General features: G+C 45.4%; 2 protein-coding genes across 5 annotated transcripts in view; one reads left to right on the top strand and one right to left on the bottom strand.

The window, feature by feature from the left end:
• The window catches only part of Kcnj1 (potassium inwardly rectifying channel subfamily J member 1), an 86,823-nt gene extending 85,380 nt beyond the window's left edge, over positions 1-1,443 (top strand). The window contains exon 3 of the transcript XR_013437995.1: positions 313-1,443. The gene's annotated coding sequence lies outside the window, so the exon portion shown is untranslated. The remainder of the gene's footprint in view (positions 1-312) is intronic.
• Fli1 (Fli-1 proto-oncogene, ETS transcription factor) overlaps positions 1-25,036 on the bottom strand; it is a 128,138-nt gene that overhangs the window by 32,559 nt on the left and 70,543 nt on the right. For all 4 annotated transcript variants that reach the window (XM_040285543.2, XM_021730136.3, XM_040285544.2 and 1 more), the window contains 3 exons: positions 20,239-20,450; positions 10,357-10,511; positions 5,819-6,022 (listed from right to left, as the gene is read on the bottom strand). In XM_040285543.2, the coding sequence (XP_040141477.1) occupies positions 5,819-6,022; positions 10,357-10,511; positions 20,239-20,450 (571 nt within the window). The remainder of the gene's footprint in view (positions 1-5,818; positions 6,023-10,356; positions 10,512-20,238; positions 20,451-25,036) is intronic.

Raw genomic sequence — 25,036 nt, 5'->3', positions numbered from 1 at the left:
TTCATAAGGGAACTTGTTCTGATGCAGGAAAGTCCTTCCTAGAGTCAGGCCTCCTTCCTAGTTGCTTTGAATTTATTTCTCCTGCTTTGAGGACCTCTCTGGGCTGACCTGGAGCCAACCTAGCATGTTGTTCATCTCCTAAGTTTTCCTAACCCCCACTTCTCAGAATCAACAGGCTAGAATGGGAAAGACAGAAGCCAATGCCCTTGGACAATGCATGTATGATGTGCCAGACGCTTTTCTATCTATTCTCTCTCTTAGTCCTTGCATGAGTCTTACAAAGTCAGTATCACATTAATCCCTCTTTTACAGATGAGGAGATCAACATTCAAAGAAGACAAGTTATTTGCTCAGGATCACACAGCCAGAAGTTGCAGAAGGCAGGATCCCATCTGATCTCTCTACAAATCCTCAGTCCACCACCAGCTCCTGCAGCCTCTAAGCCAAATCAAAGAAACTGGCAAAACTCATGTTTGGTGTTGAAAAGCAGGGTGGTGGTTAACTTTGGGGAGAAGAGTTAGTAGTAATGGAGAGAGGGAGTGTGCCTCTCTTCTACTCCTTGACTTGGGATGGGTGGTGCCTATAAAAGTGAGTGAATGCATTTTTGTGGTAATTCCCCCAACTGTGCCCTTGCAATTTTTGCAATATTCTGTATGTTATACATCAATGGGAACATCCATTTACTTGGTTATTTGATGTATGTACATAGGTATGTGTGTGTAGATATATATGCATGTATATATTTATTTATTCACAGCACATTTTTCTCTTAAATGCACAAAGTAACTGCTGCTGATTGGAATTGCCTTCCCAAAGTAAGAGCATCAGGAAAAGATAATTTTCCATTTTTGAGTCCATCTGTCCCTGGATACAGAATCTGGGATCTGAAAGGAGATGGGAATGGGCACCATGAAGCTTTGCAGGTGTGGGGCAACCCCCACCTCCACCCGAGGAGGAGGGTGCTTTCTTTGTTCCATATTCCCTTTGCCTAACCTGCTTTTCATCTGGGACACCTGGAGCATGGGAGACACCTGGAGCAGCGTCCCAATGTCAAAGCCTTTGTCTGGGCCTCGCTGTTGCCATAGAATCCACCAGCGCCCCTCATCCCTCATCCTCAGCCTATTGAGCCAGGTCTCCCTTTTCTGCGCAGTCAATGGCTCTAGCTGAGTGTGGGTGGGATGGGCTGGAGGGGGCAGGGCAGGGCGGTCAGACTCCTAAACAACAGGCCTGGCTGAGTGCTGAGTCCAGGGCGATCTGGCCTTTTGTCCTGCTGGAATCCTGTTCTTTCCTGGCCAAACCTGGACCTGGAAGGGATAATTCTTCACCAGCATGATTGCCCCGATCCATCACCTTTGCCCGACCATCTGAGGTCGCAGGTGGGAATACTACAAGATGCAAAATGTGTTTTCCATTAAGTTTAAATTAAAAATGGGAATCAAGATAGATACCTTTCCTGTGGTCTCCCTGCCACACAATATATTTCATTCTCTTAAGCTGCCACTGTTTGAAAACACAGCTTCTTAGGTCAGACCCAGAAAGACATACAAACCCAACTCGTTTGTTAAAGGAAAAACCAAACCAAACCCAACAAAAAGCCTTCTTCTTCCTTCTGCTTCTGGCTGCCCCCTCCTCCCAGGAGCTTCTGGACTCTTGGACATCCCCAAACTCCCCCCAGTGGCCCTGAGGCTGAACTGCCAGGTCCCAGCCTTTCCAGGGGCCCAATCTCATTTCCCGCAGCCTGCCTTTTGCAAACACAGCCTCTGCCCCACGGGGTGTGTCTGGGAGAGATTCTGGTGGGGCTGCCAATCAAGCCCAGAGTTTGGGGCTCTGTGGGGAAGAGAGAGGGGTTGGCGGAGGATAGATTTGGCTTAATCTGCCTCATTCCAGGAGGCCACAGGAAAGTTTTTTGGAAAGCACTTATCTCTTGGTACACATAAAAACAAAACACTGTGGGGTAAGTGGCCTGGCCCTTTGAGTGGAAGCCCTGGAAGAATGAGGCTAACTCTCAGGCTGGGAAGAGGAGGCAAGTGTGGTGCAGGTTGGCTTCCTGTTGACTGTGGGTTGGGGCATCTCTTGCCAAGATAGACCTGTCATCTGCAGTAGCATGAGGCTTGGGTCAAGTCGCAGACTGGGACTTCAGAGGTCTGAGGCTTAGAGACCAGGACAGGTGCTTTTCAATGCCTGATTGCCTTTGAACCAATTCCTGAAGAGTGTCAGGCCTCAGTTGCTCTGGCTTTGAAATGGGGATTATAAGAGTGGTCCACTTGGTGTCCACTAGGGGGCACCCTGTCTATGTAAAGTGAATGACATCTAGGCAGATGCTGGCCTGTCTTATTTCCAGGAGATTTAAGCATTCTTAAAGATTTAAGCATTCTCCAAGAACTGAGGCATCCTAACCAGACGCAGCCCTCTTAGTCCTTGAATTTCAAGTGTGGGTGGTGTTACAAAGCTACTCTGTCTGGGACAGTTGAAATGCCCAAATGTGAAGACAGGCACCTCCAGGCAGGCTGGATAAATCCTAGCATGAGGGACTTGAGACACTGCTATTTCTTCCTCACCCTGGAAAATTCATCTTTAAATTTAAAATTTAAAAGTAAAAGAGCTCCCCTCCCCAGACAACCAGAATAAACAGTCAAGCACCTTTTGTGAAAGTATAAATTTGATGCCAGATTTTCTTATCCTATAAGGTGTCCCTTTTTCTAGAATAATCCAGAAAGATTAGATCAGAACAGTGCCACCAATTTTACCTATAACAATCCTCACACAGGTTCTGCTCCCTAGTTTTCTTCTACTGGCTACCCTTTACCCTCCTGTACTTCCATCTGCATCTGGGATCTCCACTATCTTCCTTCCAATTCTTGCTAAAGTATAAATGTTTGCACTCGGTCCCCCTCTCCAACAAAAGGACAAGATGACAGGCACAGGAATTAGCACCCCTTCCCCTTGTCTCAATTCAGTTGACTTAACCTTTTCCCCAAGAACTGGCCTCCCTCCTAAGCGCAAATCATCTACTGGAAGTCAGTCTGGAAAAACTATAAAGTGTTTGAAGACATGTTGGTCAGCCTGAGGGAGTTCACAGCAATCCAGAGAGCTGACAGTCACTGGCACTTGGCCTCCTGCAGACAGATGTCCTAGCAGCCAGCCACCATCCAAATAGAGGGTCCCAGAAGCTGGACCCCAAGAAGGACACCAATGAGGAAGAAACATGAATAAGGAAGTTTCAAGTCTAGATTCCTCAACAGGCTCTTACAACACTACGTTGGGGCAAGTTTTCTTTTTCTTTTCTTTCTTTCTTTTTTTTTTTTTTAAGACTTAATACACCGTCTTACTTTGCTTTGGCAGGCAGACCTGGTTTTTATGTTGATGCACAGACCACCTTACAGTGAGCTCTCCCATTTCAGCTGGTATCATCAGCACTGCTCGTTTTTTTCAGAGTAAACTTTTAATGCCAGAGCAACTTCCTGTCATGTACTGCTGTCACCCAACCATCTTCCTGGTTCTGGAAATCTGTCCCGTGCTTTCCAAGGCCTTCCATAGCCAAGCTTGATTCCATCTCCTCTCAACTCTGAAAGTTGCTCTATTATTAATCCCCTTTCTAGAAATTTTGTATTTTGATTGCTTTAGAGGCATCTTCTTTGATGTCTACATATGTTCATAGAAAGAAGCAACCCTTTTTCATGCCATGTTTTACCCCCACATTTCAAGCTCTGTCCCCCCTCTTTATTCACTACTGGGTTACTTACTATTCACTCTTGCTTTCTACCCTCCTCCAGTAGGAAGTCTCCTGAGGGTCACCAACCACCACCTCCTTATATTCCTGGGCATTTTGAGCCACAGGTATTTGTCTTATTTCAGTGTCTATGACTCAGGTTCTTGGTGACAGGAAGTACCAAAGGGATTTGGGCTGTTTATAGACCAGTCAGAAAACCAGGCTTATGGGTCCATGGCCTGAATGGGCTTCCCCCCTTATTGACTCTGAATGTACTTGGACACACTCCCAACAAAGATCTCTACAGTGGAGCCAAAAATTACTAGGTTCTTTATGTGATATATGAATATGATATTGTATATCAAATATCATATCATATGTATCATAAATGATATAATGTGACCTATGTGATATGAATATCACATTGCTGTCATCTCTTCTCTCACAAAGAAGGAAAAGATTCAGGGATCTCAGCCTCCTGCTGATGCTAGGAGGGGCAGAAAAGCAGATCTGACTGCTGCTCTGCCTTGCTGTCTTCTTCTTGCACCCACCTTCTGTAGGCCTCCCTCTGCCCCTGCCCTTTCTGGATCATTGCACGATTCCAGTCAAAGATTCTTTCCCCCATCATTCTATGAAGACTTAAAGCTGGAGAAATACAGATCCTTAGAAATGATGATTAGCATCATCCAAAGCTTAGAGAAACTCGATGGAAAATGGCCCCCTTTCTGAAACGGCTGCTTCTTGGACTGACCTCATATTGCAGCAAGACTCAGACATGAGGTCATTGCTCTGTGCTAACATACACTGCGTCATCCACTCTCACCCACTGGTTCCCAGACGCCTGGGAGAGGTGGCCGGATAGCCTGGAGGGATAGGACGGGTGGAAACTTCCAAAGACATTTAAAATATTTTTCCAGCTAGTGTGTATTGCCCCCCACTCCCCACAGTGCACTTTGTGCGGTTGCCTTAGGACAGCAGATCATAAGGGGGTGGGGGAGTTAAAGACCCACTGAGCAACAGAAAGCAAATAAGGCACAAACCAACTCAGAGGCCACCAGACCAGGAAAGGTGGCTGTGTAGGTACTAAGACCTCAGCTTTTGAAGGGGACTTTATATCAACAAACTCTTTCCCAAAACTTAAGTCTTTAATAGTCCCAGCCCCTTTGGCCACCAATAGTCAATACTACATCCAGAGCCTGCCCACTGTCTGGACAGGCCTGGCCATGAGGATACCCCTGCATAGATGAGCACACATTGTCTTCCCCTGGCTTCAACTCCCTAATCTTAGTACTGTGATTTCCGGCCACAGAACAACTCTAAAGCAATTAGAAGTAGTACTGTTATATCACCTGGTGAAGAGTTAAGGCTGAGATTTTCCGAGCAGGTCCCATTCTCTGCTCTGTGTACAGTTTATATCAAATGAAATTCACATTGAACTGATGGGCACTTGGTGCTGGGGAGCCTCATAGTAGATAAACCCTTTCTTTCTTAAGCTCTCCTTTTCCAAAGCTTTTTGGATGTTGTTGTTCTCCAGGCTATACCAGGAGAAAGCTTCCTGTAGATCCTATCACCCTGGTGGCATGGGCTACTCTCCCTGTTCAGCAAATAAGTGTGCAGGAAGCAGCCTGTAAGGCAGGGTCAGGGGGCATCTGAGTGGCCCCAGGATAAGAGGAAGTTACTATGTCAGTTTTCAAAACTTAAATCCCAAATGCACAAACTCAGTTTCCTGCAGGAACTTTAAATCATTTCTTAGGAAAACGCCAACCAGACCTTCCCTTTCTACATAATTATGAGCAGAAGTAACTTCTAGAATGAGGCTTTCATAGGACCAGGGTAACTAGCCTCTGTTGACCCCCAACCCCCATGTCACAGCACCCTACTTTTCCTGCATTGCCTATTTTGCTTCCCTTGATAACTCAGGATTGAGTCTGAGCCTTGAAGGGTCTGTAGGAGCCCAAATGACCTTGAGGGGTTGCAGCCCCAAGGGTACCACTCCTAGGCCTCTGCCCAGGTGACTAATACAAATGACAGTGACCCCCTTTCCTGACCTGTGGGGAACCCAGCAAGCCCCACAGAGCTTTCTCCAAGACCTGGGCCCTTGGCACTTACTTTCCCTGAGGTAACTGAGGTGTGACAACAGCACTTCCGTGTTGTAGAGCGAGGTGGCTCGGAGGAAGTCCTCCTTGTTCATTTTACACAGTTCCTTGCCATCCATGTTCTGGAAAAAGGAGGTGTCAATCTCCATCAAGCCGTACTCCTTTATCGCCCACTCTAGCCACTGCCGCACGTGCTCCTGCGTCCACAGTGTGGGGTCTGTAGAGGAGAGGAGAGGTCAGCAAGGAAGGCTGCTCACACAGTCTAGAAGTCCCCCTTTCTCTCTCTTCCCTCTCCTCCTCCCTTCTCTTCCTATCTCTGTCTCCCTCCTTCTCTCTTCTTTCTTTCTTCCCTCTTTTTCAATCTTCCTCTCTTTCTTCCCTCATTTCTCTCCGTCTCTGGCTTTCTCCCTTTCTTTTCTCTTTCCCTTCCTCTCTCCATCTCTTTCTTTCTCTCTCCCTTTCTCTCCCCTCTCCCTCTCTCTCTTCTGCCCATCTTTTTCTTTCCTCCCTCCCCCCTCCCCTATGTCGTTCTCTGCTTTCTTCCCTCTTTTTCCTTCTCCCCTCTTTCTCTCCCCTTTCCTCTCTCCTTTTCTCTCCCTCCTGTCCCCTTCCCTTCCCCCTTCCTCTCTCTCTCCCTTTGCTAGTTCCCTTTTCGATGACCCCCCTCAGAGCAGCCCATCTGACCCCATGGTGCTGCCTGAACCACTTAGCTCTCTGGGAAGGCTCTTAGCTGCCCCCTGACAGGATGCCCCTTAAAGATCTTGGAGGGCAATTGAGAGCTTTCCCTGAGAAAAGTGGCATCAAAATGAAAATAGACACAATTGCACAGATCCAGGGACCACTGTCTCTGGAAAGGGGGACCATCTGTGTTTTTAAGAACATTAATGATTTCAAGAAAGAGCACCAATCCCTCAGATGTCTATAGAAAAGAAATATCTGTGCATGAACTTTTATAGCAATCCCATCTGCATGGTTGGAAGACCCAGTGGTGTTTGACATGAATCCAATCTGGGTTTTTCCCTTTTGGGGACAGCCATGTTGAAATGTCTACCAGATCATTCCCCAAACATCTTTAGGATATTTAAATACTCAAAGATTAGAAATTATGTTAAAGACAGGAAACTTTTAGCCATGAGTGAATTTGAGCAATGTAAGGACAATGGCCATGTTACCATGGGACCCTCACAAGTCCTCAGCCAGGTGTGTGGGGTGCACTTTCAGGTTCTGTACTAAGTAGGACCCTTATTCCTTATCCCTTGTTACATCTGGAACCCATGTCTTCACTTGTCAACCAATTGTTATTGGGTCCAACAAATACCTTAAATCATGCTCATCATAGAAGACAACTATGTGGCTCTTAGTCTTCCCCCACCCAATACCTATCATAAAATAGTAGCAAAGCAATAACTAAGCAGTGGATTTCATGGTGGTAGTTCAAGGGTCCTGGGTGGCAGAGAAGAATGTGAATGTGGAGAGTCCTAGTAGGCTTCCTGGAGGAGGAGAGACTTGAATTTTATTACAAGGCAGTGGGTCACCCCTGACTTTTACATGACCTGTTTTATTTAGCATGCTTATTTGGCAGGAATATCTGTGCTCCCTAGCAATCAATTCACACACTCATTCTACAGAGACTGTGAAGGCTCTTGGCAAAGATGGGAACAGGGTTTGATGCTTAGGAGAGCACTAGGGAAGAAGGCAAGGTTCTATTGCCTCACCAGAGGGCATTGCTCAGAGCTTTTAGGGGGATTTCTGCTGGCTGTGTGCCTTTGGCAGGGTTCTCCATCTCGCCTTGGTTTTTATATGAAAGCATCTGGGTGTCAGGGCTGGGTATGGCTTACAATGTGCCCAGCACCACACATGCATGGGAGCAGTGCAGTGTGTGTGCTGGAGGACCCCTTTAAGAGGAGAATTTGGGGATGCAAGTCACAGGCTGCTGCTGCACGTCATACCAACAATCCACGACCCTGTTACCGGTGGTAGCACAGCTGGGGGATGCATCAGCTCCTCCATTCATCCCACTTTTACTCATCAAGGAAACCTGGCAAAATTGGTTCTCCCCATTCTACATATGGAAAGTGGAGTCGTAGATGTTCAAGTCTCTTGCACAAAGACCCACAGCTGGTAAGAATCTGTTTTGGGGTTTCACCTGAAGTCTTCCCAAAGCCCCCTCCCCTCTTGCCTCCTCACCATCCTCAATTACTCACCTGTAAGTTACAAAGCCCTTGTGCCAAAAAGCAGAGCTCCTCTAAAGCTTCATTGTACAAGTGTGCATTTGTCTCTTTCAGATAAATTTCTTGCTTTTTTTACTTTTACTCTCCAGCAGCAATTAGGCACGGACCATTGGTAAATGGAAATACGTTTGCACCATTTCAGAATTCTAAAGAAAAATGTCCTGGAGGGAGTTGGATTATGTAGCATATTATTTCATCCTTCACTTCTCCTAATTCCTCACTTTTAGTATCCAAGGCCTCAAATTCAATTTTATACCCTATATTTTATTTATTTTATTATTTCCTCCCTTGCTTTGGGCTCTATCACAATATTATTTCTCTCCCTCTACAGCACAATGAATTATAAATCTTCCACTCTGGATCATGCTAAACTCTTCCAAATGTATTTCCTGGATGATTTAGTCCTAGTTTCTTCCCATCTGAACATGGAGCTAGTGATTAACTAGGGCGCTCATTTATACTTGTCTTAAAATCCCGTCATAAATTCAATTGGTTGTTCCACTAATGTTTTATTGCTTTGATTTGTGGACCTGCCCAAATAAGACTTTCCCTTATGTCCAGAGGCTGACCAGGAGGAAGCCAAAATGTCTGAGGATAATTCTTAAAGATCTAGCCAGTGGCCAAATAATGAAGCAAATCCATAGCTCATGAATTCCTTAGGCGAAGTGCTTTGAAAATGTTTGATATGAGTTGACACTATTTTCATCATTCCTGCTACAGTTCACTTGCCCCATTGAAGTCCAACATTTTGCTATTCCCTTTGAAAGCATGTCAATATCAGTTAAGAGTGAGAGGGTCAACCCACCATTCTGGCCATTTGTGTCCTCTTTCCATAAGCCCGCCCAAAATCACTACCAAAATGAGATGGTGCCAACAAATTGGTTCAGAGACAATGTGATCCCCTAATGCTTTAGTCCCCCAAGATTCTCTTCTTGTGCTAGACTGAAGCAGGATAGCTTGATACCCAGTGAGCAAGGAAGGCTCTGCCTTGCCTGGGGAAGCGTTGAGAGTCCCCACCATGTTAGTTTTTAACAACATAGTCGCATTGTCTGTGAGTAGGGAGAAGATGCACCTTGGCTAATGATCACCAGCTGATCCCCTGAAGGAGGCAGGAGACCAAACATTAAATGACATAAGATAAAGCAAATTTATCTTATGCCTGGCAGCTGGAAAGCACTCCAGAAATGAAACTCTTCTTCCTCTTCTTTTGTTAGTGGAAGAAGGAACTTGAACAGTTTGTAAATATTGTAAGGTACAGAACAATTCCCACAATCCCCTCCTCTCCTGCCTCACTCTTCCCTACTTTCTACCTTCATCTCCCCTGGAGTTTAGTCCAGAACACATGGATGGGCTGTGGTCCCAGGATATGGTGAGGTACAGCTTTCCTTGGAAGGATGGTCCCATCTCAAAATCGTGCCTTTAGACCAACACATTTTTCTGGACGACCTCAGAGAGTCGTCTGATCCTTTGTCCTGAGACACAACTGCCTTTTCACTTTTACAAATGGAGGGAGTTAGTCTCTTTGGTGGAGCTATTTTGGTAAGGTTAGTTTTGGTCCCTCCCTGTAATTCACTCTGTTTAAGATCTGGACATTCTTGCTCCTACTACCTGGCACCCGTTCTACACGTGGCAGTTTTCAAACTCCCTTTGTGTCCGGGTGGCAGGGCTTGCTAGTGAGTGCAAGCCCAGGCAGCGTGTCCGGCCAGTGGACTGAAGAATTGAACAATGGTTTTATTTTCTGTAACCAACAGCACCAATACCTCGGAAAAAGAGACTATTTTTACATAATGACATAACTTGTGGCACACGTGTGAAGGCACTCCGTTTGTTAAATATAGTTATTTCTATTTTAAAACTGAAAGAGCTGGCTGTAATTTTGGAAAGGTGGAACCCAGCAGATGCCAGGAAGTACATGCCTGAAGGGAGGAGGGGCATCAGTAGCCACCCTCTTCCTTAAAGACAGGGATGGCTAGGTCTGGGAGTTCATGGACTCCTTTTGGGATGAGGTAGCCTTGCCTCTGAGCCTCAGCAGGTCTCATCCTAGGGTACCAGGCCACTGGTGTAGAGTATGTGATGTGCCCTGTTTGAGAGTGGGGCTTCTGAAACCAGCACTTTGGTGTTCTGCTGAAAATTGGGACCCTGTCTTGGATGGCAGCTAGTTAGTCAGGGAAGATGAACAGCTTTCCTAATTTTGCATTTCCATGGAGACTAGAGTACCAGGTAAGGTTTCAATGCCCCGTGGAGCAGGCCTACCCTTCCACTACAGCCCCCAAGGAGTGGTAAAGTGAATGCTGGCCAGGCAGCCTGGTTCCCAAGGTACCTGCGGGCACAATGACTCTCCTCTCGTTGGTGGTCATGTTGGGAGGAGGGGGGCCGTTCTTCTCGTCCATGTAGCTGTTGTAGTTCATAGGGTTGGACTCGCCTCCTCCTACAAGCTTGCTACATTTGCTAACGCTGCAGTCCACCGGAGACTCCCTAGAGTGAGAGGAGACAAAGCCCAGAGGAAGTCATTCCTGATGGGGGCAGCTTGCCCCAGCCTCAGAAGGGCAGGCCAATCACTCAGATACCCGTGGAGCCATGTCCAGTCCACCTGAGTGTAATGATGATGATGAAGATGATGAAGCTCTACTTCCCTCCTCCACAGTGCCACCAGAGCTTTCTGCAAACCCCAGACCAATCCTGTAATTAGGGCACTTAAAAATGCTTGGCAGCTCCTTAGTGAACGGCCCTCCCAACCTCACTGCAGTTTGCAGTTTTATCCTAATTGCCAGGCAGCTCTTGCTCTTTCTAGTCCCTGCTCCCGGACACTCCTTCTCTGCAGTCCCATAGCACTCTTGTGTCTGTGCTGGGTATGGGACTTTTCACACCATGCGATTCTTCCCTTGGCATCAACTCTCCTCCTGCCATATTATTTTTTGAGGTGGTGTCATTACATTCTTTATTTAATCTCCAGTAGCCTACATAGTGCTTTACATGGGAGGCGAGTGATAAATGTTTTCTTGGTGAGCTATTTCTTTTACATATATTTTGTTTTAATGCATTTGTCACACATTGTTATATTTGAATTTCCCAATAACCCTCCAAGATAGGTACAGAAAGGTTACTATCTCCTTCTTATGGTTAAGGAAATGGAGAGATGGGGATGAATGGCCCAGAGTCACAAAGGTAGATGCAGGCTAGGGATGTTGCTCAGTGGTAGAGTGCTGGCCTAGTGTGCATAAAGGACTGGGTTCAATTCTCAGTACTTTAAAAAAAGGGTGGGGGATGTAGGCTGGGGGAATGTGTGCTGAGGGTATGGCTCAGTGGTCGAGTGCTTGGCTAGCATGCACAAGTCCCTGGGTTCAATACCCAGCAACACACACACACACACACACACACACACACACACACACACACGATGCAGGTCTCATATTCAGTGTTAAACTTCTTTATCAAAACCCATGTGCAAAAGAACTGATTGCTATTGTGAAAGGAGAAATAGAATCGAGGAACTACAACCTGATAGAGGTTGTGGCCCTGATAGAGTGTTGCAGCCCTGATCATTAAGTTCACAGAGAATGTAATCTGAAAATGCATAAGAGAGAAAGCAAATCACCTAACATGGTCACAAAGGACACAACCCAATTAACACCTGGTCTTTTGCAGCATAGAGCAACCGTCTGGAGAGCTGGGCTGACACACCCACTGTGGCCACTTGGTGCCACAGAGCAGGCAGGCAGAACACTCCATATAGCTCTCAGTCCATTATCATGGACCTCCCAGTGTGTCTGGGGAGGGGCCACTTTGCCATGTCCAGTTCCCACTTATATCCTCTGGCAGCAGGACCAGAGGAGACCCCTGAAAGGCCAAGCAGGGGCTGCAGCCGAGGTTACACCAAGCAGCAAGCATCCGCTCTGGCAGCCTGGGAGACAGCCAGTACTCTGAGAGCTCCAAACCAGACCTTCAGACCAAGGAGGTCAGATAAGGTTCAGATTACAGCTTTCCAACTTCACGCTGCTAACCTCTCCGGACATTCCAAAGGCCTAGCCACTGCCCTCTGTCACTCTGCCGTGGGCAGGAAGGGACCACTGAGAGGGCTTAAGGAGCAGGGCTGTGCCAGACAGGGACCCACCCATCCACACAGCAGGGAGAGCTGTTACCAGCCCAGAAAGAAGGGGAACAGCCCAGGGCTTCCCAAAACTTGGGCAGGGCGGGGGAGGCCTGAGCACATTCAATAAAGAAAATTAAATGAATTTGTTTCTTAATCTGAAAGGAAAAAAATATTGAAGATCACTTATCATAGCTGGGAGATAAATGCTCCACTGAGATATTAGAAGTCAGACGGTAATTTTTTCCTGATGTCTTACAGAGGGAACATGGGCTGAAAATGAAAATAAGATGTATAACTTACACATGTTAGAATTTAAGGTTTTACTATTCGCCTACTGTTTTTCCAGGCAGAGAACCAAGAACCAGCCGTCAGAGTCCCAGATCGTTGAAGGTTTAATGTCCCCATGGCAGTCGGAGGGGAGGCAGTAGCACATCAGGGCTTTTCACCAGCGCTTGGCCCTCTGGCTTCTGCTGTTGAAGGACTTGGCCTGAGATGAAGCAGTCCCAGTCAACCCTGGTGCCGCGTCTGAGCTGAGCTGGCCCGAGCATGCAGCCCCTCCACCCTCCCCATGGCTAACCACATGTGCGCATGCACCCACGCACACACACAAGGAGACACTCCAACACAGATTCTACCACACACACACATAAACACACATCGCACATACTCAGTGCAAACATGCACACATTGTACCCCATGTGCACACACACTCCACCACATGACATACATACACAATGCAAACATGCACTCTTATGCTTACACACTCCACCACATAGACACACAATCACATATATATGCACACATTTACTCTACATCACACATTCCACCACACCTACATACATACACTACATACAATGCAAACATGCACACATCCTACCATGTATGTGTGTACATGCACATACACAATACATATATACCCATAAAACAAACACATACACTCCACCACACATGACACACACAACACACAAACAGTGCAAATATGTATATACTTACCACATATGTATGCATATACATATCCCATTATGACACACATACAAAATGCAAACATGCATTCATGTGCCTACACTCCATCACACACACAAACACACATATGCACATATATACTCCACCATACAACACATACATACACGCGCATATGTGCATACATGTACACACTCTGAAAAACATGCACACATACATTCACACATACACATAAAGGCACACACCCACTCTCTCATGATACAACTCACACACGATACTATCTTCATGCATAGAATACAGAAGACACCTGTGCACATACCCATCATCTACCACACATAACATACATAATACATACACACATACTTACACATGTACACAAGTGACACAAAAGATATGCATGCATGAGTGCATACACTCACACACACTTAGACACACTACACACACTCACACCACACAATCTGGTAACTTTTCCCAGATCCTTGACAGATGTGAAACAGTTCAAGTGCCAGAGAAGTGTGGAGGATTAAGTTGGCCTGAAACCAAGAGAGCAAGGTTTTCATTGGCTGGGGGATCTCTGTGGGAGAGGGTGGGGTTGACAGGACACACACTTCCCCTGGAAGGTGCCCAGAGCCAGACTCCGTGGGCAGGGTATGGTGGAAGGGGAGGTGCCTATTCCATAGGCTTCTCCCTTTATGAATACAGGGAGATAATTTTTGAAATTTTCTTTCCCACATCAGCCAGATCTCTAGGGATTTCAAAATTAAAAACTGAGCCCTAGCCATGTAGAGAAAATCAAAACTTCAAGAACCACTAAAAAAAAAAAAAAAAAGTGGTTGTTGATGGTTTATGGCCATGCACAGTGGGTATGGGTGGAAGGGTTGGTCCCTGGTGCAAGGAATAGAGGAAAATAAGTATAAAAAATTGAGACATTTGGTAAAGCCTGCCTAATTCAGGACCTTGGAAGGAGAAGAGTCACAAGCATCACTGGGGAAGTGGGTGAGAGCAGGAGTGGGGTCCTCTTTCTTGGGCAGCCATTAGATGTCTGGCAAGTGGAAATTCCTTTTTCACTAGCCCACTGAAGTTCTGACCCAGCTTTCCTCCTCTCTCCCTCCTCCTGCCCTGGGCACACCTGTTTCTTAGCCAGGCAAATGATCTGTCTAGCAGGGGCAACTTCTGGAACAAGGCCCTGTCCTTGGTCCCAGTTCTCTGGGCCAGGTCCTGCAAAGGGCATCCTTATGGAGAAGCCCTGACTCCCACCAACCCTTGACCATTGCCCTTGCCCGGCTGGCCCTCCTCCAACTGCTCAGGGCAAGAAAGAAGGAAAGCCATACCTCTCCCGCTCGCCTGCCAGACTTCCCTCCATTCTCTGTGCCTCCGCCAGACAGTGTGGCCATGGGGCTCAACAGCTACTGCTAAGGGTGGGTACAGGTGAAGCCCAGCATAAAGACTGCTCTTTAATGAGGCAGCTGGCGCCTGTGAAGAGGGCTCAATGAAAACAAGAGAGAGGGAAGGAGGGGGAGCATGGACGGGGGGGGGGGGGGGGGGGGAGAGGCTTTGCCATTCAGCCTGCCTGCCTGCATTGCTGCTAATTTGTATTGAGAACTACACTTGCAGCTAGCAAGGGGTTGGGGCCCACAAGCAGCTGACAGCAGTAGGACAGGTGACAAGAGGGATAGGGGCTGCCACAATAGAGCAGGGAGGACATAGTGCTTCTGAGCATGTAGCCCAGAGTCTCTCCATCATAGGGCAGCCAGAAGCTGTAGCTTAGCAGGCCATAGTTAAACTGACCAGGGTTCTGTAGCCTCTGCCTTTTGTCACCACCATGGGACATAAGCTCTTTACTCCTCTACTTTTATTTTTGTGTGTTCAGTGAACATTGCCTTTAACAGATTGTTAAAAATTATCAAAAGTGCCTTGCAAACTGTTAAGCTTTAAGACAAGGAGTAAAATCTTGGGAGTTTGGATGAAAGGAGATTTCAAAGACTTGTCCCCGAAGTTACCACTTTAGACTGCACAAAATTCTTTTTTAACTTCCCATTCAAAACGACTGAACTCAAGTTATATCATCAAGGTCCAAAAATCTGTAGCTGAACCAGACTGTGAAGGGACTCATCCCCACACACTGCAGAGGCTGGTAACATATCCAGAATCCTGAGGATGAATTCCCATTCAGGTTATGTGTAGCAGGGTTCAGAACATGGGAATGTGAGTCTCAGGGTGTTCAGTGCATCCTGATACTGTTGGCCAGTCCAGGAAGTGTCAGGACAGGTTAACAGTCAGCTCAGGTCCTGAATGCCAGACTCCTAAGGCAAGTGCTTCTCTTTTATAAAACATAATTCTTTCTTTCATGGGATGTTTTCCCCAATCCCCATGAGACAGGATACAGCTGATTTGTTTGCATACCACAACTTGGCTCAAGTTGCTGAAATCTATATCCAACATAGTACCTGTGGACCAGGCTGTTTGAGGGTAACCCAGCCTACCAGATTCAACCACAACAGGAAGAGAGAGAGAGAGAGAGAGAGAGAGAGAGAGAGAGAGAGAGAGAGAGAGAGAGAGAGAGAGAGAGAGCTCCTCAGACCTCAGGCTTTCTGCTTGACTCTTTGCCCCTGGTCCAGATGGCTTGCTGCTGGGATCAAAAGCAAGAGGGCATTGCAGCATCAGGCATATGGACTACCTCCTTCCTAAGAGAGACACAAATATCCATGGGGCCTCCAAGAAACATGGAGGAGTAACTCAGAAATCCATGTTTATCAAAGATCATGGAGGGAATGCACTGTGAATCACAGGACAGTCCAAAACATTCTGACCCAACACTGTCCAATCAGAGCAGATTGTGAGTCACACATATGAGCCACACAGACCACTTTAAACTTTCTAATAGCCACATTTTTAGAATTAAAAAAATACAAGTGAAATGAATTTTAACAATATATTAGCTCAACATGGTCAAATGATTATTTCAGCATAATTAATAATTCACATGATATTTCACATTTTTTTCTTCATATTAAGTTTCCTAACCCCAGTATGTAATTTACATGTAGAGAACATCTTAATTTTGGATTATCCACATTTCCAGTGCTCGATTGCAGAACAGGGCTAGTGGGTATTTTATTGGACAGCAGAGGTCCACTCATGAGCCATGAGATCCAAGTTGTGTACTTTGCTTTGGTTTTTTCATATGAAGTGAGGAACCATTACAACAACCTCACCTATTTTTTGTATTATGGTAAATAAGTCCACTGAAAACAGTGAAATCAGAACCATTATCAGTAATTTTCAGAGAATAGGGTCAGCACAGCTTTTGGGATGAAAGGTGTAAATAGTCTGGTATCTACTGCTTCATGTCATTAATTTTTGCATAATTAAGTAATAGGCTCTGACATGGCTCCCCCTTTTCTTTCTAAAAATCCTTTCTCCCTGTTCCCACTGTATGACTCACATGTGAGTGCTTAACTATTTATGAGGTCTGGCCACTGCTGTGCCTTATTTTTATTTTTTTTAAAAAGACATCCTGAGGATGCATTTTTTTTTAAAGAGAGAGAGAGAGAGAGAGAGAGAGAGAGAGAGAGAGAGAGAGAGAGAGAGAGAGAGAGAGAGGGAATTTTGATATTTATTTTTTAGTTTTCGGCAGACACAACATCTTTGTTGGTATGTGGTGCTGAGGATCGAACCTGGGCCGCACGCATGCCAGGTGAGCACGCTACTGCTTGAGCCACATCCCCAGCCCCCTGCTGTGCCTTATTGACTCAGAGTTCACTGGTTCACCTTTGTGTTCCCAGGGTGGGGTGAGAGAATACTTCCAAAACTACTTGGTCTCCTGCTAATGTTCTGCATCAGGACAGGTGAATCTTAAGCAGAGTCTACTTTGGGGAACCAGAGCCAGGTAAATATCCAGATGGCTCATGGAGCTATTTGTACAGCTCTCCTCCAGCTGGCTTCTGGTGACCAGAGTCAGGTACCAGCTGGCAAATGGGTTCTAAACATCCATTTCCTTGGGGGGACCCTCTTTGCCCAGGATTAGTATTCTTGAGTACTTGAGGTTTCTCTAGTAGCAGGGGAGGAAGCAGTGGACTCATAAATATAGCCTTTGAGCACCAACCCAGAACCAACATGAGAGGGGTTAAGTCAGTGCAGCTGGGTCTCTGCCCTGGCTTATTTACTAATTGTAGGTTGAGTATCCCTATTTCAAAAATCCAAAATCTTAAATGTTCCAGATCCCAAACTTTCTGAGCACCAACAATGATGCCAAAAGTGGAAAATTCCATACCTGACCTCATATGACAGATCACAGTCAAAATACAAATGCACTAAAAAAATTGCAGAAAATTACTTTCAGGCTATGTGTATAAGGTGTATATGAAACAGAAATATGTTTAGACTTAGTACCTATCCCAGCATACTCTCTCTCTCTCTATATATATATATATATAGAGAGAGAGAGATAGAGATAGATAGATAGATAGATATATACATACATATACACACACATAAATATATACAAAATCTGAAATCTGAAACACTTTTGGTCCCAGACATTTCAGTTAATGGAGACTCAACCTGTACCTGCATGACCTTAAATAAATGACTTCACTTTTGAGTCTGCTTAGCCCTGCATTCATTTAGTAATGTATTTAAACAACTATTAATGTCCATCATGTGTCAGACATTGTTCAGTGAACAAAAGCCCTGCAAACATCTTAGTGAGGGAGGTGACAAGAACTATTCAAGCAGGTTAAAAGGTGATGATAGAGTGCTACTTTAGATCCGGTGGTCAGGGAAGGCCTCTGAAGAGGTGGCATCCAGAAAGTCCTGAAACTTACAAGGAATCCTACAACTAAATGGAATAGGAATGTTCCAGAAAGAAGCAATCTGCAGACAGAGACTCTGAGGAAAGAGTGTGCCTGGGGGTCAAAGAGCAGCTAGAGTCTGTGTGGCTGGTGTGGAGGGAGGAATGAGCTAGAGAGGGGCTGGAGAACACGTGGGAGGGATGGTTGGGCCATGCTAAGGATTTGGGTTTTGTCATAAGCCATTAAAAGGTTTTGAGTAAGAGGGTTAAATATTTTGAAAGGATGACTGGCTGTTTGCTGTCTGGAGAATTGATTTCAGGAGGGCAAGAAGAAGAAAGGCCAGGATGCTCTAGCAGCAGCTCAGGAAAGGCACTGCTGGCTTGGATAGAGGATGGTGGGGGTGGGTGGTGGTCAGATTCAGGTGCAGCAGACCAAAGAATCTACGGTGGTGGGATCTGGATTTTCAACAAGCATCAGAAGCTTCATGTGGTCAGAACAGTTTGAGAGGCATTGCTCAGATCAGGTCTCCTCACTAGCAGGTGTTGGCAGAAATGAGACCTTGGTATAGAAACAGGTTATACAAGCAGAGAGGGAGGGGCACAAAGATGCCCAAGGGACCAGAACGCCTGGGATATGTGTTAGGTTTGCCTCCTCTTGATCCTTAAACAAGGCACTCCCTCAGAGTCCAAAGTGCCTTTCTTTATAATAATGGGGTTAGAATATCTACCTCCTAGGAGTATATGGTGGGGGGGAAGCATGGGGGTATGTGTGATAAGAGAATATGAGAAAATGCTTTATCAACTATGCCCTGTGACTGTTAGGAAGTATAGCATGGCAATTTTTCTCTCTACCAAGAGAAATGCATTTGAGGTGCTCCTGTCCCACAATCTCTGAGATTTTATAAAATCCTAGAATCTGGGAAGGGTGCTGGGATCCCAGTCACTGGTTTTGGTTAGTGGATTGAAATGTGGGAGGGCTAGGAGTTCAGGTCTGAGACAGGAGCTCTCCCTCCCTTTCCCTCCCATCTCTCTTCTTTCCCTGGATCTGTTTCCTCCATGACTCATCTACTTGCACTGTTAAAGCTCCTTAGAGATGATGCCCAAACCTACATTCCTGCTCCCAAATATTATTAGAACTTTGATTTCCAAAGCCTAGTAGACATTGCTCACAATGAATCTCTAAGGGAATGTTGACATTCTTCCCTGAAGCATTTCTTCTCCCTGCCTTCCTATGTCTTCTAACAACATCATCCTTCTTCAAAACATCCAGGCTCCAGCTATATCTGATCTTCCCTCTCACCTACTTCAATATTTATCTACATAAGCCCTGTTAATCATCTCTTTGATATATCACTTATGTATCTATTCTTTTTGATTCCTTTAATTATTAGCATCACTCTAGTTCAGAACTTTATTATTTCCTATCTGAGACATATCAGTAACTTTCTCACTTATCTGACTGTCTTGTCCCCATTCATGGTGCACCATGATTGTCAGTGTACTAGTCTCTAATGATGTTCAGTGTCACTTCTGTGCTTAAAGTCAGTCTCTGCCCATAAAATGAATGGCCTATTTTCTTAGCTTGCCAGTTGGGACCATTTCTTGCTTTTTATTTTTATCTCCATGTGCTTTAGCCCAAGCATATTTGCCAGGAATTGTAAGATAATGAGCGAGACTAATGTTTTCTCTCTTTTAAGCCTTTGAGCATAATGGTCGCTATCACTATTGAGCATTTTCTGAGTCCTTGACACTGTCCTGGGTCCTTTCTCTGCAGTATCAGAGCTAACAAGCCTATGAATAAAGTCTATGAAGATTTCTAAACACTGTTTTAGAAATGAGAAAGCTAGTACTCAGAGGGATTTAGAGCATTTGCCCCAAATGGGGAGGCAGATTGTGAAACTCAGGCTACCTATCTAGAGGCTTTGGTGGTCTTTGCTCTGGTGAGACTCACCCAGAGATGTTAAGTATCTTCAACAGGACAGGGAGGAGTATCTTATTACTAAGTTTTTCCCAAAGGGGGCCAGACCTGTTCTTGGCCTGCCACAAAATTGATATTCCATAAGTATCTGCACCAGGGTCCTGGGACCTCACTCTAAACTAGCCTCTATGGGATGCATCTGGACCCAGAGGTTCAGGTGGGTTTCCTGACCCTACTTCACCTCCAGCCTCCAGTTCTGCAGCCTATCTTGCCTTAGCTCTCTCTGACTGACCCAAGCTCCCTGGCCAAACACCAGAGCCTCATCTGCTGCAAATGCCCTATGTGCCAGCAGCTGCGTAGTGAAGATCTGCATGACTAGGTCACCGGAGGCGGGAGGGTACCCGGAGCTTCCCCCAGCTCCAGGCAGGTCTGGAGGACTTACCTGGATCCATTCATGTGGTCATACTCCCGCTTGACGTTGACCCTCACAGGCTGGTTGATCCATTCCTGTTGTGGTGGGAGAGGGTTGATTTTGTGGGGCTGCCCGTAGTCAGGACTCCCCGAAGCGGTCATGTCGGCCTTGGGGAGATGGGCCGCCGCTCCGTATGCTGAGTCAAAGAGGGACTGGTCGTCGCTCACCACCGACAGAGCCTCCTGTAAGGCCAGAGAAGAGACAAAGCCCAGTGTCACTCTTCACCTAGGAGAGTGGCATTCTCATTTTGAGCTGGCAGGGTGGCCCAGGGCTGCCTGGGAGACCTTGCCCGGAAGTCCCCACGGTGCCATGGCTGATTGACTCGCACTCCCAGGGGCACGTTTACCCATATGCAAACTTGAGTTCTCTGTTGGTTATTCTGGAGTTTGGGCAGTGAAGGAGGAATGGAACATAGAAGTGGGCTCATTTGTTGGGGCTATAGGATGGGAACCCCAGAAAGGAGAGAAGGGTTGTGGGAAGACAAACAGTGGTTACACCACATGAATGTAGGGTTGGGGTGGGGCTTGACCACTGGGTCCTTTCAGACCTAAGCACTAGTGTAGAGTAGTCAAACTATGAGGGGGAAATGAGAATGAGAATTTATTTTACAGCTGAGGTTAGTGAGACCCACTGAAAGAGGTCATCTGGCTCAAGGTCATACAAGGAAAGAGTGGCACTAAGGACGGTGGCTGGGTCAATTTTAGTTTCCTTATCTGTAAATAGGAGTAAGAATAGTTTTTTTCACAGAGTTTTGGTGTGTTTGGGGTGGGGTGCAGTTCAAGGAGGAGATCTGGAATAGCTTAGACTAAATGTTCAGCAGTTTGCTGAGAGCTCTGCAGCATATGCTGGTACATCCTAATTTAATTTTTGATGATTCAGCCTAGCAAAGAAGATGGGAGTAAGCATAGATACATGGAGGGGACAGTCAGGGCTGCAATTTCCCTGTAGCTATAGCCTACCCACCCATACTCTTCCTGAAACAGGTTTGGCTTTTAGAGGGAGAAAGCCTTGCATTTTCCAGAGATTTCCACGAACCTAAAGATGAGGACAGGAGTCTCTCATTATTCTAAGTCATATTAGACCACAGGGATTCCGGGGTACAGTATTTCCCACAGTTATATAATTACATCAAATTCAGTTCACCATCTTTCAGAAAAAAAATGATTTTATAATCTATACAATCTATATGTGTATACTATATGATTATGGAGAAGATTTTAAAATAATCCATGAAAAATATTTATAACAATCTTTGGCACATAATAAGTGAAAAAAATGTCAGCAATGATAACTACTAGTGTTCAAATATTCCCTTTGGCTATTCATTATGTGCTGAATTGGGCTCCTAAAAACTTGTTAGGTTGCAGTCCTAATCCCTAGTGCCTCAGATTAAGTCTATATTTAGGATAAGACCTTTAAAAAGGTGATCAGGTTGAAATAAAGCCATTAGGTGGACCCTATTCCAACCCGATTAGTGTCATTATAAAAGGAGGTCTGGACACACAAAGAAACATCAGGGATGTGTGTACACAGAGGCTAACCAAGCTAGTTGTCTATAAGCCAGGGCAACGAGTTCAGAGGAAATCAATCCTGCTGGCACCTTAGCCTTGGGCTTCTAGCCTCCAGATCTGTGAGCAAATCTACTGTTTAAGCCACTCAGTCTTCGCTATGTTGCTATGGTAGCCCTAGAAAATATATACACTGCCTTTACTTAAAAACATAATAATAAATGAATAGCACCTCTTAAGTCTGAGATTTGTCTACATTCTTTGTGGAATTCACATTCCTGCCTTGAAGGTCTCCTCCAGAACAAATGCCTTCCAGATGCCTGGCTGTCCCTTCTTTCAGACCTGAGATCTGCTGGGACCCTTCATTTTCTACCTGATGTCCTTATATAATGCTCAGAGGAAAACTGTGCCTCTCAGGACCACTTTTCTTTTGTTTATTACATCCACTGTTCATTTTAGTAAAGGATCAATCCTGGCTCCACATCCCTCCAAAATGTTGAACTGTTACCTGGGTACAAGGCATTATAGGTCCAATTTGAAAAGTATGACATTATAACTTCTCAGAGGGCTGACTCTGAATATTTGAAATTTCTTGGGTTCTACACAACAGGGGCAAAACATGACCACCCAGGACCCACAAGTGTACTTTGAGTGCTAAAGGTGAAGAGTGATTCCCATAGTTCTGATATAAAAAGCAATAACATTTAGCCATGAGGTGTCATGTTTTGCTGTGGAGAGTGGCCTATACTCTTGGTTTATCCTGCATGAATCTTGCAGTTTCCAGCAAAATAATCTCTTCTACCTCACTCCTCTAGGTGTGGGGGGAATATTATGGAATATCAGAGGCAAAGAGGTCTGGGAGGCAGACCAGGTCATAGGAATACTCTGGTGAAGGGCAAAAGGATCCCATTATTATCACCACAAAAGAAGGTAGGCCAAAAAACAGGAGAAGTCAGGATTACCAAGTCCAAGGTGGACACACCAATGGCAAAACAAAGATTTGCATCAAAGCTTACAACAGAGAACAGATAAAAGGAAACTGGGGTTCAGGAGGTAGACCTTAGAGAGACTTCTTAAGGAAGTGAGCAATGCACAATGAGAAAAAAAAAATACATCATGGGACAGAGTGCAGGTACAAAACTGGTTTGAACTCATCTCGGAATTGAAGTTTCCTTTAGAATGTAATTCACAATCAAAGGAAACTTTAGTAAGGGGCAATGTCAGAGGAAGAGAGTGATCCACTCAGAATGACCCTTATTCTGCCCATTCCGTGTTCCTGGCCAGGCACAGGCACCTCCTCTGCCTTCCTCTTTCAGACTCCTCCTTGCTACACACTTACACACTCTTCCCTCATCTGGTCCCCAGTGCACAGTGCCTGGTCAGCTCTAGCTCCTTTGAAACTTGTGAATACTGCTGTGAACCAGCCACAAGCCTTGTTCAAACCCCTCCAAGACTCATATGTACCATGGCAAACTTACTCTTTTCCACCAACTCAGTTTTGCCCTACCTGCCTACCCTTATGTTTCATGACGTTCCCGTTGACACAACTTCTGGCCAATTCTAACTCTTATCACCGCCTCACTAAACAAATCCTACTCATACATACTTTCCCTCTTGCTGTGACTACCCTTTCTTTGCCCTTTTACCCTGATGCACAGTCAGTCCTTGCCATTCTGTAAATTACATGGGTCTTCCTCAGTCCCTGCAGCCTTCTCTGAAAATACATTCTGACTCCTTTGACCTTTTAAAAACCAGGTGAGAACACTTCTTGAGCATATGCACACACGTGCATGCATCACACACACACACCACACACACACACACACACACACACACACACACACACAGTAGAGAAAATAATTGATTGTTGATGGAAATTGGAAAAAGAGAGAAGATCAAGAAGAGAGTTCCCTGTCTGGCTTGTTGCTCTGAATTTGAAAATCCAATATAGTGAGGGGAATTTGCTGAGGGTGACAAAATGGAAATTGAAGATTTGGGGAGCTGGGATCTCAAACCAGCTGATTTGGGACCCAGGAAAAAAATAAGAATTGGAGAAATTATTCTTACTGCCTTTATAGGTAAATAGCACCCCTTTGCCATTCAAACCTGAGACCAGGCTCTTAACAAGCATATTGTCCTCTTTATGTTGGGCAGTGTTAGTAAGATCCTTCTCCAAACTGTTTTGGGGATAGTAGTAGGCTTCAATGATAGAGATGGGGTGAAACAGGAGAAGGCAAACAGGGGAATTGGTGATGGGTGATGGCAGTGTCCTCTGTATCACTGCTGGGGACCCAAAGTCACTAAGGTAATTTGATGTGGGTGCAGGCACTGGAGGGCAGCTCTCATCAGGTGAGCAGCCATGTGCTGAGGCACTTCCATTACAATATCTGCTTCTTGTTATACATGTTATACATGTGAAGCTGTATATCAAGGCTTACTTTATGTGTCTTTTAAAGCTCTTAAACTCTTAGATGTTTGTAAAGTTTAAACTTGAAACTCTTACTTGTACTTAAAACTCTTTACAGAAATGAGCACACTGCTGATATTCAATAAGCATTTAACACTTGCCCAATAGACTGGATACAGGACAAACATTAACATACAAATTCACAAGCCACTTTTAGAAGAATAAATTCCTTTAGTTTTTAATGAGTTTGCTTCTCCTATGAACTTGGGGCACTGATGATCTAATTCAGAGAAGGAAAGATATGAGTCCATATTGCTTTAGACTACGCTACATAAAAACTGATTTCAAAGTGAGAAAGGTGGGAGGAGTAGGCTCCTTGTCCCTGTGTGCACCAGCTTTGGGGGTCCTTCTTGCCCCAGTAGTTGTCATTATGAAAAGAATTCCTGCAATAGTTCAGTAATTTGGATCCTTAGAAGCACCTTTCCATTGCTGAATACTGGCAAGGCTGGGACTGAAGGTCAGGTGCTCTGGTCCCTCAGCCACTAAGCCCTGGACCAAAAGGATGGCATGTGCTCTCTGCTCCCAGTGGGGAAGTGTGCCCACACATTAGTATCCCATGGTGCCTCTTTCCCAGAGGGCTCCAGCAAGGGAAATTGCTTGGCTGGCAGTTTTGAGTTCTGAGCTAAAGCAGATGACCCACATTTGGTCCATAGAAATGCTTCCATCCCGTAATCCCCTGCTGGCACGTGAACCAGAGGGTTTATATGGCTGATGATACACGTTTCTGGGTGAGAACATGCCTTCTTACCCAATTTTGGAAAGGTGCTTTTGGCATATCAACTCATTGCTTGTA

The sequence above is a fragment of the Ictidomys tridecemlineatus genome, chromosome 4, assembly GCF_052094955.1.
Source record: "Ictidomys tridecemlineatus isolate mIctTri1 chromosome 4, mIctTri1.hap1, whole genome shotgun sequence".
Lineage (NCBI taxonomy): Eukaryota > Metazoa > Chordata > Mammalia > Rodentia > Sciuridae > Ictidomys > Ictidomys tridecemlineatus.
The sequence above is the reverse complement of the archived record's forward strand: the minus strand, read 5'-3'. Positions and strand labels throughout refer to the sequence as shown.